This window comes from Bemisia tabaci, chromosome 9 (assembly GCF_918797505.1).
Source record: "Bemisia tabaci chromosome 9, PGI_BMITA_v3".
Classification (NCBI taxonomy): Eukaryota; Metazoa; Arthropoda; class Insecta; order Hemiptera; family Aleyrodidae; genus Bemisia; species Bemisia tabaci.
In genome coordinates, this window is record NC_092801.1 from 15,262,347 (window position 1) to 15,279,788 (window position 17,442).

The window sequence follows — 17,442 nt, forward strand, 5'->3', positions numbered from 1 at the left end:
AGATTTTGAATATATAACCCAGATTTTTTTATATTAGAGTGTACCTGGAAGCTTAAAAAGGGGGCAAAATTTGAAATTCCTGTCATTTTTCATTGACGAGAATTTCAAATTTTCCGGAAATTGAACTTAGTGGGAAAACGTGAATCTTGGTCTGTTAGTAGGGTGAGGTAAGTGAGTAGAAGGTATGCTCCTTTACTACAGACTATCCAAAAGTAACGAAACGCTCCGTTCCGTTCGTAACGTTTCGTTTCGGTCTAGGCCTGAAGTTTCAAATAAATGGCGGATATCTCATTTGATTCTTATTGGTCCAATCGCTCCCGGGCAGAGGAAGGTTGGACAAATGAGTGTCGGGCAAGAAAATATTTTCATTTTTTTAGGTCGTTCTTTTTCAGAGATAAGAGACCCTCCACTGGCCTCTTAGCGACAGGTGGAAGCTTTTACTTTCGGAGTTTCAACAATTCCTCATGGGCAATTATTAGGGAGCAACAGTCATCACCCTAGTTTCGGCTGTTGACTTACCTACATGGTCGATGATGAGCTTCAGATGACGTCATGAGCCAAACAACTTTCCCAAACGTCGGCCATTTTCGGCTTGTTTGCAAAACGAAACTGCCAACACGTTGTTGAACATCAACCATGTGGGTAAGTCAACAGTAGAATGCTGTAGTCCCAAACGTAAAAGCTTCCACCATGGCCAAGATACTAGTGGAGGGTCTCTTGGCTCTGTTCTTTTGCCAAAGCGGGCCTAAGAGAGGGCGAAGCGCCCTCTGGGGGTTGGGCCGCGTAGCGGCCAGGGGGCATACCCCCCAAGTGTACTCTATTTCTCTTCGCACTCACGATAGTGCTGTAGATAGCTCCTCACCTGCCTCAGGGTGAGTTCTGGAACCCTCGAGCTCCTCACGATGGAGGTCGATCAAGTACTGAAGGATGTCGTCGTGGGGCGAGGGGTCCGCGGCGCGGGATTTGAGGGTGGCGTCGACGAAGCAGAGGAAGAAGTCGTCGACGAAAGCGGGGATCCGTTTGAGGCCGAGCCACCGGACGAGGGGCAGCCCCGTCGAGCGCAGGAAACTCCGCATCGCGAAGTAGTTCGAGTCCCGCATCACGGAGTTCACCACCCGGCTCAGCTCGTTCTTGTCGTTCTCCAGCGCCTCGCACCTGGGCAAAATCAGCAGGAATCGGTCAGAACGCAGAGCGGAGAAAGGAGGTGTTTGGATCTTGAGGATTGTTTGCCCTATTACGCAGGTCGGCACAACCCGGCCAGCGAAATCCGGACTAGAGATGTTGCATGTGTGAGGAATTTGCGATTTGACAGTTGATTCTTACGTAAAAGATCGCGAGAAACACGATGGTGACACTGGTTTTCTCTGAAATCATCTCCCAAAGCTCAAAAAAGCTCTCAAGTTGAAGCCAAAATGGAGGGGATATCCCAACCTACCCTGAGAGTCCACGTCTACATCAAGACAAACTCTCCATGCAAAGATAGGGAACAAATACATTAGCAGGGTTGCCGTGTTTTCAGTTTTGGAGTCCCCAAATGAAGTGGCATCAGTGCTAATGTATTTGCCCCCTATCTTTGCATGGAGAGTTCGTTTTGAATAGACGTGGACCCTCAGGGTAGGGTGGGATATCCCCTCCATTTTGGCCTCAACTTGAGAGCTTTTTTTGAGCTTGGGAGTTGATTTCATAGAAAACCCGAAGCACCATCGTGTTTCTCGCGATCTTTTACATAAGAATCAACAGTCAAATCGCAAATTCCTCACACATGCAACACCTCCATTCGAAGTATGAAAAACGGACCATGACGTCCGATTTTTTTGCTTAAATCGACTCATGATATAATTTATAACACTTCATGTAGAATTACTTTCTTCCATAAATTACACCATTTCCAAGAAAATCGATGATAAAAGTCGTCCGTACCGACCTATGTCACACTGGAAAAAAAACACATTGGATCTAGAGTCCAGACTCTTAAAAACATCGACAAGAAAAAGTACTCTTGATTCAATCAGAATCTAGCTTAAATCAAGAACCAAGCCTCTTAATTTAAGCGGATTTCGTTTTTGATTCAAGCAAAAATCCGATTGAATCAGGAGTATTTTTTCTTGTCAATGCTTTCAAGAGTCTGGACTCTAGATCCAATGTGATTTTTTTCCAGTGCATCAAAAAAGTCCAAGATGCCCGAAAAGCAAATACCTCCTTTTTTTTCCATGCGGTCAGAATGAGTCAGCTGTGCTGGTCACAGAATTGTGTTTTGATACTTGATTCTTGAAGATTAGCAAAAATTAATAAGATCCGTCCAACAGCAACTTTTTACCTACTTTTGATATTAACCGAAATATCCCGCTTTGAAAAATTCGGTTTTTGACGTCATCCACCACGGATGTGACTCGTGACACCCTTGGTTCCTTTCACATTGCTTTCATCCAGGGCCGGATTTTCCTACTTGCCGCCCATGGGCCGGCTGTATTTTGCCGCCCCCTTCTCATTCGTTTTGAAACTCGATAAAAACCATCAAATGAACGTGCCAGCGGGGGAGGGGTGCATAAGACGCGTTTACTCGTGTTGAACACATTTTTTGGGAAAGTCCTGTCAACACTACTAGCAAAAGTTTACGGAACTTTGCGCGAAAGTCAAGTTTCGTGAACCTATTTCTGTGTGAACAAGGCCTTCCATTCGTAAGAAATGAACGAAAAAGTTATGGAAGAACAAACATAAATGTGGATTAATGATTTTAACTTCCGCCGCCGCGCCGCGCCGACCGCACCGTGTTTGGCGCAATGCGTGAAGTATTCACGCAGTCTTGTAGGCGCTATGCGTCTCACGCTGATCGCACGGTGTTTGCCGCAATGCGTGAGGTATTCATGCATTCTTGTAGGCGCTATCCATTTCACGCTGTCCGCAATAACCGCATTGTGTTTGATGCAATGCGTGAAGTATTCGTGCAGTCTTGCAGGCGCTAATATGTGTTACTTGCCGATCGCCGCGACGAGGGCTTCTCCTTTTCATCTCAAGTCCTCATCATCCTTTCTCTCTAGGTAAGTCGCGCCGTTCCAAGCCAAACTGCGTGTTTGGTTTCTCTCTTAACTCGACTAGTTATAGGTGCTGTCTCTGGTATCACTGAAAGACGACCAAAGTAGAAATTACTATACTCTCAGAAAATTAGAGATTTTGTCGCCTTTTTTCGTTTGTAATTTTTTTCTCTAAATCTGAATTTTTTTTATACCTACATTTAAAAAAATTGCAAAATTTGCCGCCATGGGCCGCGGCCCATGTGGCCATCCCCTTAATCTGGCCCTGCTTTCATTCGAGTTTCACGTTGGGTTACCAGTGCAAATGTGTATCTCACTGATTGACGGAAGCAGGGTAAAAAAATTCCAAGGGTGTCACTAGCCCGGTGGATGACGTCGTAAACCCGACTTTTCAAAGGGCGCTATTTCGGTTAATATGGAACGTAGAAAGTTGCTGTTTAGACGGTTCTTATTATTTTTGGCTTATCTACAAGAACCAAGCGCTAAAACGCAATTTTATGACCAGCGCAACTGCCCCATGAGAGGACGGAAAAGTCGAAATATTTAGAGTCTCTCCATACTGAAAAGAAAGACAATGCGAATCCATTTCTGATTGGTTCCCGTACTTAGGGCCTTCACAGTGTCACAAACGGGAATAAAGATTACAATTTCACCAATTGCAAAGATTATAACTGGGATGGACCGGGGAATTGGAGCTACGGCTAGGGACAAATGGAATGAGAAAGGAAACGGAGATAGTGATTCGGGAATGGATTGATGAAAGATTACAAAAAACGCTGGAGGACAATCAAGCTGGGGGACTTCGGCGGATCGAGACACCCCGAACGGGGTAGCAGGGCGGTCTGGGGGCCTCCTTCAATTTTTTTATTGAATTTTTAAAGCATATTTGAGTCAATTTTCTCATGAAATTACCAAATTTAAGCGTCTCTCCTTCTTCTTTCCTATGTTCCTTCCTTCTCTTCTTTTTCTCTCCCTTCCGTCTTTTTTCGAGCAAACGGGGGGGGGGGGGCATCCACCTGCGCCCCCCTCCTTGATCCGCCTATGCTAGGGGAGCAAGGCGTGAAAACCTAACTTGGGAATTGAGGGGTTGAACGACATAGGACTTTGCGATCGGCAATCTTGCGACGCCCAACACGCACGTAGGAATCACATTACAAGAGACCAAATTTTGTGCCAATCAGTTATTTTTTCAAATTTATTCAATCAATTTTGGCCAGCGTACTGCTTATTGAAATCGATGTACAAAGCGATAGACAAAGAGGACATAGGGAGTATGGAGCGATCCTATTGGTAGAAATGGGTGGTTCCCCAGTAGAATTTCTCGCTGTTTCAAAAATTAAAAAGCCATAAAGATCGTAAATATCAAAGATTAAACTCTCTCACAGAAATTTTCAAAACATCCGAATTAGGAAACCCTTTTTGCTCTATCTCAACCTGAAAATGCAATCTTGCGGGCTGATTGTTGAAATTTACAGACAAGGCTATAGACAAAGAAGACGTAGTGAGTATGGAGAGGTCCTATTGGTTGAAATGGGTGGCTCATATAGACGGAGGGAGAAAATGATGGACTAACTATCGGGTCTCTTGTGGGCTGCTGTTAGTTAGTCTATTACCCATCTGATTTGTCCATTGCAACCACCCGCTTCCACCAACAGGATCCCTCCATATCTCTTTTGTCTTCTTGTCTATAGCTTTGTCTATCAATTTCAATAATCGGCCTACAGGGGGACTTACTGATAATAAGGTCCTCGTGCACTGAACACACGGAGGAATATGAGTAATTACAGACTTGTATTTTATTGCACTAACTTCTTGAATCCAAAGCTGCAAGTGGCAATCACATCCAGGGTGAATCTGGACATCACCTCTTTCAAGTCGCACTCGTTGCGAGTCTCGAGCGTGTGGTCAAGATACTTTTCCAGTGCGCCTGCGCACTGTTTCATTCTTGGCCAGAGCGATTTTATTTTTCCGGGAGCAAACAGCGGCGAGAGTTTGTGCCGAATCACTTTCCACCTGTCATAAATCAGGAAAAAAATAGCAGTCCGATGAAAAGTGATGATCGAGACCATGGTAGTACACACTGAAAAAAAATTCTCGGCGTTTTTACGAAGGTCCGTTGGTATCTTTACCATCTCACTTTTTTTACAATTATTGGTAATTTTACCAAGACAGACTGGTAAGCTTACCTAAAAACCGGTATTTTTACTGTTTTTTCCAGGTATAAGAATACCACTTTTATTGGTAATCAATTCCCGGTAACTTTGCCATTTTATCTCGGTAATTCTACCACAGTCGATAAAAAATATTGGCGTTTTTACCGGGGTCCAGTAAAATTACCGAGAAAGTCGATAATTTTACCGAGATTTCTCGGTAAAATGACCAATTCCATAAATGGTAATTTTACCAAGAAAAAACTGGGATCAAATAGAACCCTGAATTCTTGGTAATTTTACCCTTTTCTTAGTAAATACACCGAGCTTTATTTTTTCAGTGCAATGGCGTTTAAAATGCGTTTCTAAAATATTACCCAAAAAAATAACACATTTCATAGATGTTTAAAACGGGGAAAAACTGTCATGTTTCAAATACCAGGGTTGCCGCAGTCAGGGAAAATCAGGAAATGTCAGGGAATTTTAATAAATCAGGGAAAACCGGGAAATGTGAGGGAAAATTTGTTAAATCACCTTCATTTGCTTTCTAGAACGGGGTTGAGGTTTCGAACAACAAATTTTGCCTGAACACTATTTTCAATTATGTCTTCTTAACCATCCGTCACATCTTCAATTGTCAGGAAATTTCACCAAAATGTGTCAGGAAAATCAGTGAACTGTCAGGGAATTTCATTTTCTAAATTCTGTGGCAATCCTGAAGACAACTTTGAGATTCCAATGGAAAAAATTTATGACCATGCGTTTGCATTTGCAGTGTTCATTTAGAACCTTCGCTTATGAAAAAACAAAAGTCCACGCGAGTCAAATCGCGCACTGAACGTTATCGTAACAGCCTCTACGAAATGATAGTAAAACAATCTCAATCCGAGTGCTTCGGCTCAGCAGGTGCACGTTTTAGACACTTTGAGCAACACAAAGCGGGGAAGGAACATAGCTCAATTCGTCGCTCCTTTGACGTAAGGGCGTATCTCAATTTCCACGTGAGCCCTATTTTACAAATAAAGAAGTGGCGAGGAGTGAATGATCGATTTTCGATATTTCCCCATTTAAAGCTATGGTAAAGAATCGATTGCTAAGGCGATCGTTGCGAACACCTTGTAAATCGATCCTGTTCCATAGGATTAAATGGCAGATCCATCGATGTAGCGAAATGCACGCCACGCCACTTTGAAATTTTTTTCCTGAGTTTTCTGTTATTACAAGCTCCCACTTAAACCTTGGTTCGATGGTTGAATTGAATACCGAAAAAGGGGCGAAAGTCAGCCCTTATTTTGGGAGGCTCTTCGTAAATATTTTTCCTTGAATTTTTTAGGTAATTTTGTTCGCAATTTCAACTAAATGTCCTAAAAATTTCAATGAAGAATATTCATTAAAATAACATTTAAAAATAATTAATTAAAATGATTTATAAAATAAAAGCAGGGTTTAAAATAATTGAAGAATATTCATGTCTTTCCTAAAAAATAAACATTTTATTGAAGGAAATTTAGCAACTCTCGAATGTTCATACGGCGTTCTCCCTTAGCACGACAGTATTGAAGGCGTTCCAGTTTCCTTTATAACAACGCCTGGATACAATTACTCGTTTCCCGTGGATGTGCGTGTTGCATACAGAAAAATTGAAGGCGCTATAGTTAGGCACGTAGTTGGCTTCGCACTTGACAGGTATTTGTATCGCCAAGGGTTGGTTCAAATAACTTTTAACGTTTTTTAGACTTTTCTCCCTACCGAAGGCCCTGAACGACGACTTAAATTCAAGAGATTAAAGTTTTAAATGTTCACCACCAGATCAAATTATACTCATGATAAATTGAAGAACATCGCCGTCAAAAGTTGAGTTCCCCTTAGATTTAGCGACTTTTGTATGGTCTACGGAAAGGACAAAATAATTGTTTTATCCTTACCTCAGACCGATGAAACAATATTAAAACGAAGGGGAATTCAACTTTTGACGGCGATTTTCTTTATTTTTATCATGAATATAATGTGCGATCTAGTGAGTCATGACGACAGAAAGTGGTTATGAACATTTGAAACTTTAATTTCCTTGAATTTAAGTTATCGTTCAGGGTCTACGCGGTAGGGATAAAAAGTCTATAAAACGTTAGAATCCCCCCCCCCCTAAAATCCTTCCCTTCACCTCATTAAAGCCCTCGTAACCCTTCGATGGAGATGTTGCATGTGTGAGGGATTTGCGATTTGACCATTGTCTCTTATGTAAAAGTTCGCGAGCAACACGATGGTGCCACTGGTTTTTCTGAAATCATCTCCCAAGCTCAAAAAAAGCTCTCAAAGTGAGGCGAAAATGGAGGGGATATCCCACCCAACCCTGAGAGTGTACCTCTACATCAAGACAAACTCTCCTTGCAAAGATAGGGAGCAAATACATTGACAGGGCTGCCACTTTATTTGGGGACTCCAAAACTGAAAACACGGCATCACTGCTAATGTATTTGCTCCCTATCTTTACGTGGAGAGTTTGTCTTGATGTAGAGGTGGACTCTCAGGATAGCGTATGATATCCCCTTCATTTTGGCCTCAACTTGAGAGCTTTTTTGAGCTTGGGAGTTGATTTCAGAGAAAACCAGTGGCACCATCGTGTTTCTCGCGAACTATTACATAAGAACCAACAGTCAAATCGCAAATTCCTCACACATGCAACATCTTTATTCGCACCCTGTCCAGTGGTCCATCACAGCGCTTGAACGCAACCGTTCGTGGTCTTGAGTTGTCCGTGCTGCCTAGTCTAAAAAATGAAGGCGCTACCGGCTAGTATCTCACCTCTCGCCCTCGAGGTTGAAGATATTCCGGTTGAGGGGGTCCAGGTCCTCGTGGATACGGATGCCCCTATCGACGAAGTGTGCGAAATCCTTGACTAGGATCCTCCGGATGATCTCCGGATCCCGGATCATTAGATACGGGGTGGACATTTTGTAGAAGCCCCCCACGGGGTGCGGCGCCAGCTCATCGTAGAACCTCTTGAAGGTCACCGCTTTGTGGACGGGGTAGATGACGCTGTCCCGGGGGAAAGGGATGTACGGGAGCCCGGATTTGGACCAGAACGTGTAGTTTCGCCAGTAGTTATACAGCAGATACGCCGACACCAGGACCGGGGCGTATACCGCGTTTGAGATCAGCTCGAGGAGGATTTTGAGAATCATGTCCTGGACCGGTGCGATGAGATCAGAATGTCACCCTGTAAAATAGAAATCCAAAGGGTAATGTAGCATCGCGTCCATGATATTGGACTCCATGATCACCTATGCAATGTTCGGTTGCTCATCACGTCCAAGATCTTGGACTCCATGCTCACTTTAATGAGGGATAATAATTAGTAGTATACAAATGGGCACACCGGCGACTTTGCAACCTGAGGACAACGACCGCGAAGCCCGCTCCAAAACATCGACGAACACTTTGCAACCTGCGGGCCGATTATTGAAACTGACAGACAAAGCGATAGACAAAGAAGACATAGGGAGTATAGAGCGATCCTATTGGTTGACATTGTTGGTTCTTCTAGACTAAGGAAGAAAATAATGGACTAACAGTCGGGTCTTTGGTGGGTTGCCGTTAGTCAGTCCATTACCTACCTCCTATGTCCATTGCCACCACCCGCTTCTACCAATAGGATCCCTCCAAATCCCTTTTGTCGTCTTTGTCTATAGCTTTGTCTATCAGTTTCAATAATCGGCCTGCTGGGGTCAACGACCGCACCCGCAAAGCTCAAAAACATTATCCATAAGAAGCCGCCGATTTGAAACATTTTTTTTTCGAATATCGGATTTTTACATTGCATACCTCTTTTTTTCCATCACTGCCTTCATTTCAACCAGTCTGCGTCAGAGCCGACTGAACCATCTCACAGTAGTCGGTGGCAGGGGCGCCAGATGTTTTCGCTCCCCAGTATCGGCGACGACTCTTTGTTTACACACTATACAGTAACCTCCAATAAGCCACTTAATGAGGATATTATTTTAGAATCACAAGTGAAAGGATGACGGGAGAAATAAATTAAAACGGTCGACCCATAGTTCTTTGTTTACTTTAAAAAAAAAAACTCATTTTTTAATGAGACTAGTAAAATTTAGGTCACCACCTTTTCAGCCAACGAGAGGATCATTGCAAGCCTCGCAGTTTTCGAAGTGAAAGGATACAGTGCCCACGTTAACGTACGGTTCAGTGCTAGTGAAGTGTAGATTACTTTTAGAGCCCAGTGAATCACAGCTTCTTCTCATCCTCATCTCATTATCATACTCATGTACCTATTTCTGGGATGATCACTTTTGTGATCCGATCTGTAATCCCCAATTGCGTCCCGTTGTTAGGCTCATCAAAAAAAAGTGCATAAAAGAAGAAGATTTCATCCTCTTCTTATACACGTGGCGAGAGATGTCTCTGCATTTCGGAAAAGCCTGTATAAGGAACGTCAGAGATTACGTGGAGTGCCATCTTTGGCAACACCTTTTGACGGGTAGAGTGACTTTGCTGCCTGGACACGAGTAGAGTACCTATGTTAGCGTTAAAGTATGTAATTCAGTTAATGTATACATTATAACTAGTTAATGTATACATTAACGGATTACATACTTTAACGCTAACACCTATATTGAGAGGGTATGGCCACTGGGCCCCATGGAGAGGATTATAGGACCCAAAAATGGCGGTGCTTTGTTTTGGTTTTTGTGGATGGGAGGGGGGTCATTCCCAACTTTTGACGGTTATCACCAACCGCACTTGCTGCCAACCTTACTACATCCAAGATAATTTTTCTCAAAAATTGCACACAATTAGCCTTAAAAATATGTAAAGGAGTCGCAATAGTGCATTTGAGTAAATTTTTCGTTACGATAAGCAAAGAAAACTACATTTTGAGTCATTTTGCATTACATTAATGTATGGCGTCCGCCATTTTTGGGTCCTAAGGGCTTCATTCAGCCTAAGATGGCTGAGCCCGCAATCAGAGGTGGTAACACCAGTGGCCATACTGGTCATGTAGCATCGCGTCCATGATATTGGACTCCATGATCACCTATATAATGTCCGGTTGCTCATCACGTCCAAGATCTTGGACTCCATGCTCACTTTAATGAGGAATAATTTTTCAGAAAAATCGAAGTGAGTATAGCGTCCAAAGTTGTGGGATGTAGGTATTCTCTGACAACACAAGAGCATATGGTCCAAAAATTTATTCAGACAATTTTTGTGAAATAAAGACGTAAAAAAGTGTTTTCGTAAAAAATTGTGCATTGGTTAGGTTAGGTAGGTTAGGTTAGGTTAGGTTAGGTTAGGTTAGATTAAGTTGGGTTCAAGTTAGATTAGATAAGAGAGGTATACGATTTTCGATCATGATGAACTATAAAACTAAAAAAGGTCTACTTGCTATTGGACTCCATGCTCAAGCAAAGAAGTGAGAAGTTTAGCGATGAGCATGGAGTCCAAAATCTTGGACGAGATGAGCAGGCAAATATATCAAGGGTGAGCATGGAGTCCAATATCATGGACACGATGCTACATAATCGCCATACTCTCTCAATATAGGTACTCTAGACACGAGATCGATGATATTGTGTATGGTAATAGAAAGGAAATGAAGAGGAGCCAGGGGTTCAAGGAGTTGAAAACGACATTCGACGCCGCGGAGGTCGGGTTTAATCATAAATCGTACGTTTTTGAGATGCTGAATGTTTCAGCTAGGAGAAGGTTTTGAGTATTTCGCATTATTTTGAATAATTATTTTCCGCACCTAAATTGTCAGTTTCCCAAGGCATTGCGTGTGGAAAACCAAATATATCGTGTTTCGGCGAAGGATGTGAAGTTAGTCAAGTGCCGTTTTACCGACTTTTATTCGATCATCAGAAAGAAGATCGTGGTGCTCGAAGAGGACATAGGCCAGGCACACATTAAAATCTTCACAGAGGAGAATGATGAGACATGCTGCGTCTGTCTAGATGCGCAGAAATTCTATGTTTTCATCCCGTGCGGACATTTTTACGTCTGCAAAGTTTGCCAAGATTCGCAAAACTTCAGAAAATGTCCCATCTGCAGATCTGCCATTTTCAGAGCTCTTCCTTTCTCGGAAATTAGAACCTGAGAGGGGTGATTTTTTTTTTTTTTCAAATGCAAAATTTCACGTAAAACATGATATTCGCTATGTAGTGAGCCCATTTTTACATATAAATCCACGCTTTCTAAGGCCCGCATGTACGAATCGATGTACGCCATTACGTCATCGGAGCGACGATTTATTTTCATACTTCGAAGAAATAATGAATGGGTTTCTACAAAGATACGCTTAAAGTTGTCAACATACTGTTGGACTTTGCGGGGGCGGTCGTTGATTCCAGGTTGCAAAGTGTTCATCGATGGTTTTGAGCGGGCTTTGCGGTCGTTGTCCTCAGGTTGCAAAGTCGCCGGCGTGCCCATTTGTATAGTTACTACTATAATTTTTTAAAAAAATCAAAGTGAGCAAAGCGTCCAAAATTGTGGGATGCAGGTATTCTTTGACAACACACGAGCATATGGTCCACTTTATTAAGACAATTTTTGTGAAATGAAGACGAAAAAGTGTTTTTTCTTTAAAAAATGTGCATTGGTTAGGTTACGTTTGGTTGGGTTAGGTTAGGTTAGGCTAGGTTAGGTTAGGTTAGGTTAGGTTAGTTCAAGTTAGATTATGTAAGAGAAGTATACGATTTTCTATTATGATGAACTTTAAAACTAAGAGACGTCGACTTGCTATTGGACTCCATGCTCATAAGCAAAGAAGTGAGAAGTTTAGCGATGAACATGGAGTCCAAGATCTTGGACGAGATGAGCAGGCAAATATATCAAGGGTGAGCATGGAGTCCAATATCATGGACGTGATGCTACATAATCTTCCGAAGGACCTTAGTAATTAAGAATGTTTTAAATACTTGTTTAAATATTACACCATCGGTTAATCGTCGGTTTGACTTCAATGAGGCGAAAGTTTTAGCTTCTGAGAAGCATTATTTTCCGAGGGAGAACTAGAGATGGTTCACGTCCTCAAGAATAGAAATGAAGTTTGTAATTACCGCGCTGAAGTGCATGGATTCAGAAGCATTTATCACCAGTTCTGCCTTTCCGGCGTAGATGGAGCTGGAACACCTATGAGTAAATCTCTGTTTCGATGTGCTTTGTTTCAAGTTGCTCTTGTTCGTTTTATTTTGGTTGCACTATCAATCTCACAATAACAGTGGTGAGGCTCGTGGTGTCCTTCTTTCTAAGTTTCTTTGTTTTGCTGGTTGAAAATGCGGGTGTGATCCTTGCGAAACGCCCCTGGTAAAAATTGCCGATAGGAGCTGCGTTTCAAAATACCATAGGAGTTGTTATAGCCGACTGAAGAAGGCGATTGAAAATCATATAGCTGGCTGTAGAAAGTGGAAAAAATCATTCGACCGGGCTACTCGAAGCGATAAAAAATTATACAGCCGGGCTATAGTTCCTATCCCCGGGCTTTACACTTTATTGCCTGGCTGTTGCTTTTTCGCCATCGGCTATAAAAGGCTATAAGAAATTGAGTAGAAATTCTTGTGCTTTGTAAATCCTTAAGTTTGTACGGAATCACCTTAATATTTACAAAACGCACATTATATTTTCCTCTACTACATATTTTTTTTCATCAATTAAAATGAGAATAATCTATACAGAGTGTGCAAACATTTCAAAGTCATGAGTTGAAAAACGCTGACTCCGCGAGATTAAATATAAGAGCCTAACACAAAGCGGAGCGGCGGCGCACCGGCGCCTACAAACCTAACAGGAATACTTCACGCATTGCGCAATGCGTGAAGTATCCCTGTTAGGTTTGCAGGCGCCAATGCGCGTTCAGCGCTGACTGCCCGCCCGCCGCGGCGCGCCGCAGCGCACCGCGGCGTTTGAAGCAACTATTTCACACCAGAGGTATTGCACAGTATCATACGAAATTGAAGGCACTCCAACATCTTAGGAATGTCAGGCATCCGTCAAAAGAACGGAGCTTTCCTCGCAAATTAAATCAAGATACTGCGGCCCAAAAAGAGAGCGGTAGTCCAAAAACTCATTAAGTCCTAGCATCCGTAATTAGTAGCGTTTAGCATACACTTTATGGCCAGGCTGTTGCTTAATCGCCATTGGCTATAAAAGGCTATAAGAAATTGTGTTGCCGGCTATAGAAGCTATTGGAAATCTTACAGCCGGCTGTAGGTTATGGTATTTTGGAACACAGATTCCACTGCCAATTTTTACCAGGGGCCCGGGGCTTTTTATTTTGTTTTATGTGTTCTTTTTACCATTTGCGGCCTTTGTCCCGATTTAAGTTGTTTTTTTAAATATTACATATCGACGGCTAAAGAACGACATCACGTGTCTTCATCGCGGCGTTTCGAAATCTCCACCCCCAGTTTATTTTTTCAAAGAGGAACAAGTTAACTTTATAGCTTGAAACTTACACAGAATATCGACTGTGAAGCTACCAGACCACGTATCTCGGTTTGCAACGTTGTAAGACTTCCTGTTACACTTTATTTTTAAAATGAAAAACCACTCAACTTCAGTTCTCGAAACCTTCCGTGACTTTTCCTCTTCGTGCAGAAAAAACTGTGACAATTTCAAGGAATGATATTGATCTGGTCCTATTCAATAAAATAAAATTTGAGCAGGAATTTTTACACACTGCATTCGAGATACGTGGTCTTGCACTTTCGCCATCAATATGTCGCAGGCAAATAGTTACGGTGATTCGATGGACGCCATATTTTGTGTCAGAACTACATGCGATATATCGGATCAATTGGTTCCATTTTTTCAGCTATTCGTCATTTTTTTCCAATGTTGAGATCGCAATTCTGTTGTCAGGAGACTAAAGCACTCACTTATCAATTTTAACAAAGAAATTCAATGTACTAAAGGCGTGGTTTTTTTTAGAGAGAAAACATAGCATTCGACACTGATATCGGAACTGCACTCGAATGCGATATTTTCTCTCTAAAAATACCAAGCCTTCAGTAAGTTGAATTTCTTTGTTAAAATTGGTAAGTGAGTGCTTTAATCTCCTGACGACAGAATTGCGATCTCAAAATTGGAGAAAAATGACGAGTAGCTGAAAAAATGGAACCAATTGATGCGATATATCGCATGCCGTTCTGACACAAAATATGGCATCCATCGAATCCCCTTAAATCAGGCATTTTATCAAATTTCTAGGCAGATACTCAAAATTTGAAAGTTATACAGACCTTTCGCATGTTTTTACGAGGAGGTCTCGAATTTTGAACATTTTGAAAGTAAAAACTCATCAAACTACGAACTACTGTTTCACTTTCCTTCTAAAATGCTTCTCACGTACTTTTAACAGTCAAAATTGTAAAAAATGCTGTATATTAAAAAATGCTCTATCTTTTTTAAGGAATGATCAATTTTTGACTGGAAACCATTACAGCAACCATACAATGATGCAAATTTTTAAAAATAATGACTGTTATCTACGAAGAAAAATAATTTTTTTGTCAAAAATTAACAGAAGAGTCAGCATTTTAATCGGAGCGGGAATGTTTGACACTTTGTCTAGGCATTTGACGAAATGCCTGTTTTGATTATTTGCCTGCAACACATACATACTTGTCGCTTTCTTCCCTGGGGCCCTACGAAACATAAGCCCAAATTCATAATCTTTTCTTAAACTGCCGCTCCTTTCCTCTGACAGGAGGACGTGGTGCAAAATCGATGGTGAAACTGCAAAATGCGTAGGCTTCTCGGTTTCCGGCATTGCAGACTTTCTGTAGTACTTCATTTTCGACTAGGAAAACTATTGGATGTCATCTCTTGAAAACTTGGGTGATATTTATTCTCTGTGTGTGAAGAATATTCTGTGAAAAATTCAAGCCATGGTGTTGATTTGGTCTTCTACTTTAAAAAAAAATAAATAAATAAAACCAGAGATTTTGAAACACAATATGGAAACCGAGCAAGGAAAAGGAAGCGCGTTGACGACGGCGCAGAGATACAACTATTCGTGCTTGATGGATGTCCGTGTTGCGTCTGCAAAACTGAAGGCGCGATGTCGCGAGGCGTGAACTGGCAATGCTCCGTTTTTCGTTGCGAAGAAGTAATAAGGCGTCGCTCAAGAGAAAAGTTAAAAAACTCGATCCGGGTATGTTTCTCTTATCTTCGTCTTTGTTGACAATCAATTTTTTTTTTTTTTTTTTTTTTTTTTTTTTTTTTTTTTTTTAATTTAATTTAATTTGTCTAGTTCTTTTTTAGGATGCATTTGTGGACCTACATTTAGAATTTCATGTCATATTTTCCGTCAATTGATTTTTGAAAGTAATCGATGAGGACGAATTTGATACGTTTATTCACGATTGAATCGCGTGTTTTCAGAATTTAGCCGTCTATATCTCATTTTGCGACGTTGCAAATGTTATTTTGCATTTTATTTTTTCACAGGAATACTAATGATCATTATTCCACAGAATTTTTTAATTTTTTCAGCCTGTAGGTATTACAATTCTTCGAAAATTAACGTAAATAAACAATCAGTTCTTTTAATTTTTAAAAAAAATACGAATAAAATCAGAGATTCCGGAACGTCGCAATTTAAGAACGCGGCTTTCAGTTTGTATCATAATTGAATAGACAAAAGTTTCATCATTACTCCACACAGAAAAGTGACCTTTGAGTGACTGTTATTGCTTGTCACTGAACTACAAGCTGCAAACATTCTACCGAAGTTTTTCGGCTCGGAAAACTGAACCTCCAGTTCTGTCAGCTCATGCGGTCGCTTCTCTCAACTGTAGGCTCAGCCCTCGACTCAGGCTCCGCAACATAACGTGGATATTTTTACGGGCTCAAACGAAGGAAAGTTATGAAAATCGGCACTATCTGGAAAAAGTTATAAGGGTTGATTATTGAAATTGATAGACAAAGTGATAGACAAAGAGGACATAGGGAACATGTAGCGAACTTATTGGTTGAAACGGGTGGTTATTACTGACTCAGGGGAAATGATGGACTCCAACAATGTGGTATATCTTTTAGCGACCTCCCGCTTCCACTAATAGGATCGCTTTTCTATCAGTTTGTCTGTTTTGTCTATAGCTTTGTCTATCAGTTTCAATAATCAGCTCAACCGATTCGTGTACCTAACTTAGTAATTTTTCTCTCCGTGTGCTTGCACGGAAAAAATGGACTGTTGATGTAACAATATATTGTTAAAAAATAAGTCCAATGTATTTCAAATGTACATTTCACAATACTGCCGTGCTAAAGAAGAACATCGCATGAACCTCCAAGCGTTGCCAAGGCTCCCCTGATGAAATATGAATGTATTGGGAAAGATTTAAATATTTTTCTTGCAGTTTTTTAGACAATTTTGTTCGTAATTTCATCTGAAATATCTGAAAATTCCTAGAAAAAGTATGCATACTTAACTTCCCATAAAAATAATATATTAGGAGAAATTTGGCAACTCTCGAAAGTTCATTCGACGTTCTTCCCTAGCACGGTAGAATAGTGGAAAGCTAATTTAAACGCGGGGTTGGTTAAATTAGCATTTTTTTCTTGTAAAATCTACATAGAAGCACGCCGGACACTTTTTAACTACAAAATTGTTAAATCAGCAATTTCATTTTTCCCGGGAGAAATTCTCTGATATTTCGAAAGGAGTACCAACCTACGAATGACGACAGGAGTGACAACCAACAGATGACGATTTTTTTCTTCACCTCACAAAAAATCGCATGACTCTGAACACTAATCGAACGGCACAGAGTCAAAGTCCGCCAAGCTAAAGGCTTCAGTGCACTCTATAAAACTTCATCGCGAATGATTTTCATTTCCCTATTTTCCTCATTCTTGCCCTCAGCTCGTGCCTAGCCGGTTTCTGCACAGCCACTTACCGAAAATCTAAAAATTCGCCTCGCATAAGAGTTCCATACTTCTCCCATGTATACACTCTGATGCAAGAATTGGAGAAGTGAGTGAAGTTTGCTGTCGTTGATGAGTTATGATTGCACGGAAGATCAGGTGCTCTCGTTCAAGTGATGGGTTCAAGTTGAAACGACTCGGTCGCGGCGAGATAGTGCAAAAATCTAAAGTGCACACTTGAAGTTTTTCACTTTTTTAATTTCGGTTTTCTTCTTCTTTATACCCTCTCTAGCGGCCGCACACTGAAAAATCATTTCGGTTTTAAGGTGATTCGATGGACGCCATATTTTGTGTCAGAACGGCATGCGATACCT

At 41.3% G+C, this 17,442-nt stretch overlaps 1 protein-coding gene across 1 annotated transcript in view; it reads right to left on the reverse strand.

Annotated features, from left to right (window-relative positions):
* LOC109036998 (uncharacterized) overlaps positions 1-17,135 on the reverse strand; it is a 57,463-nt gene extending 40,328 nt beyond the window's left edge. The window contains exons 1-4 of the mRNA XM_072304436.1: positions 16,875-17,135; positions 7,985-8,399; positions 4,842-5,045; positions 863-1,155 (exon numbers count right to left, since the gene is read on the reverse strand). Coding sequence (XP_072160537.1) covers positions 863-1,155; positions 4,842-5,045; positions 7,985-8,364 — 877 coding nt within the window. The 5' untranslated portion in view covers positions 8,365-8,399; positions 16,875-17,135. The remainder of the gene's footprint in view (positions 1-862; positions 1,156-4,841; positions 5,046-7,984; positions 8,400-16,874) is intronic.
* Positions 17,136-17,442: the final 307 nt, after the last annotated feature.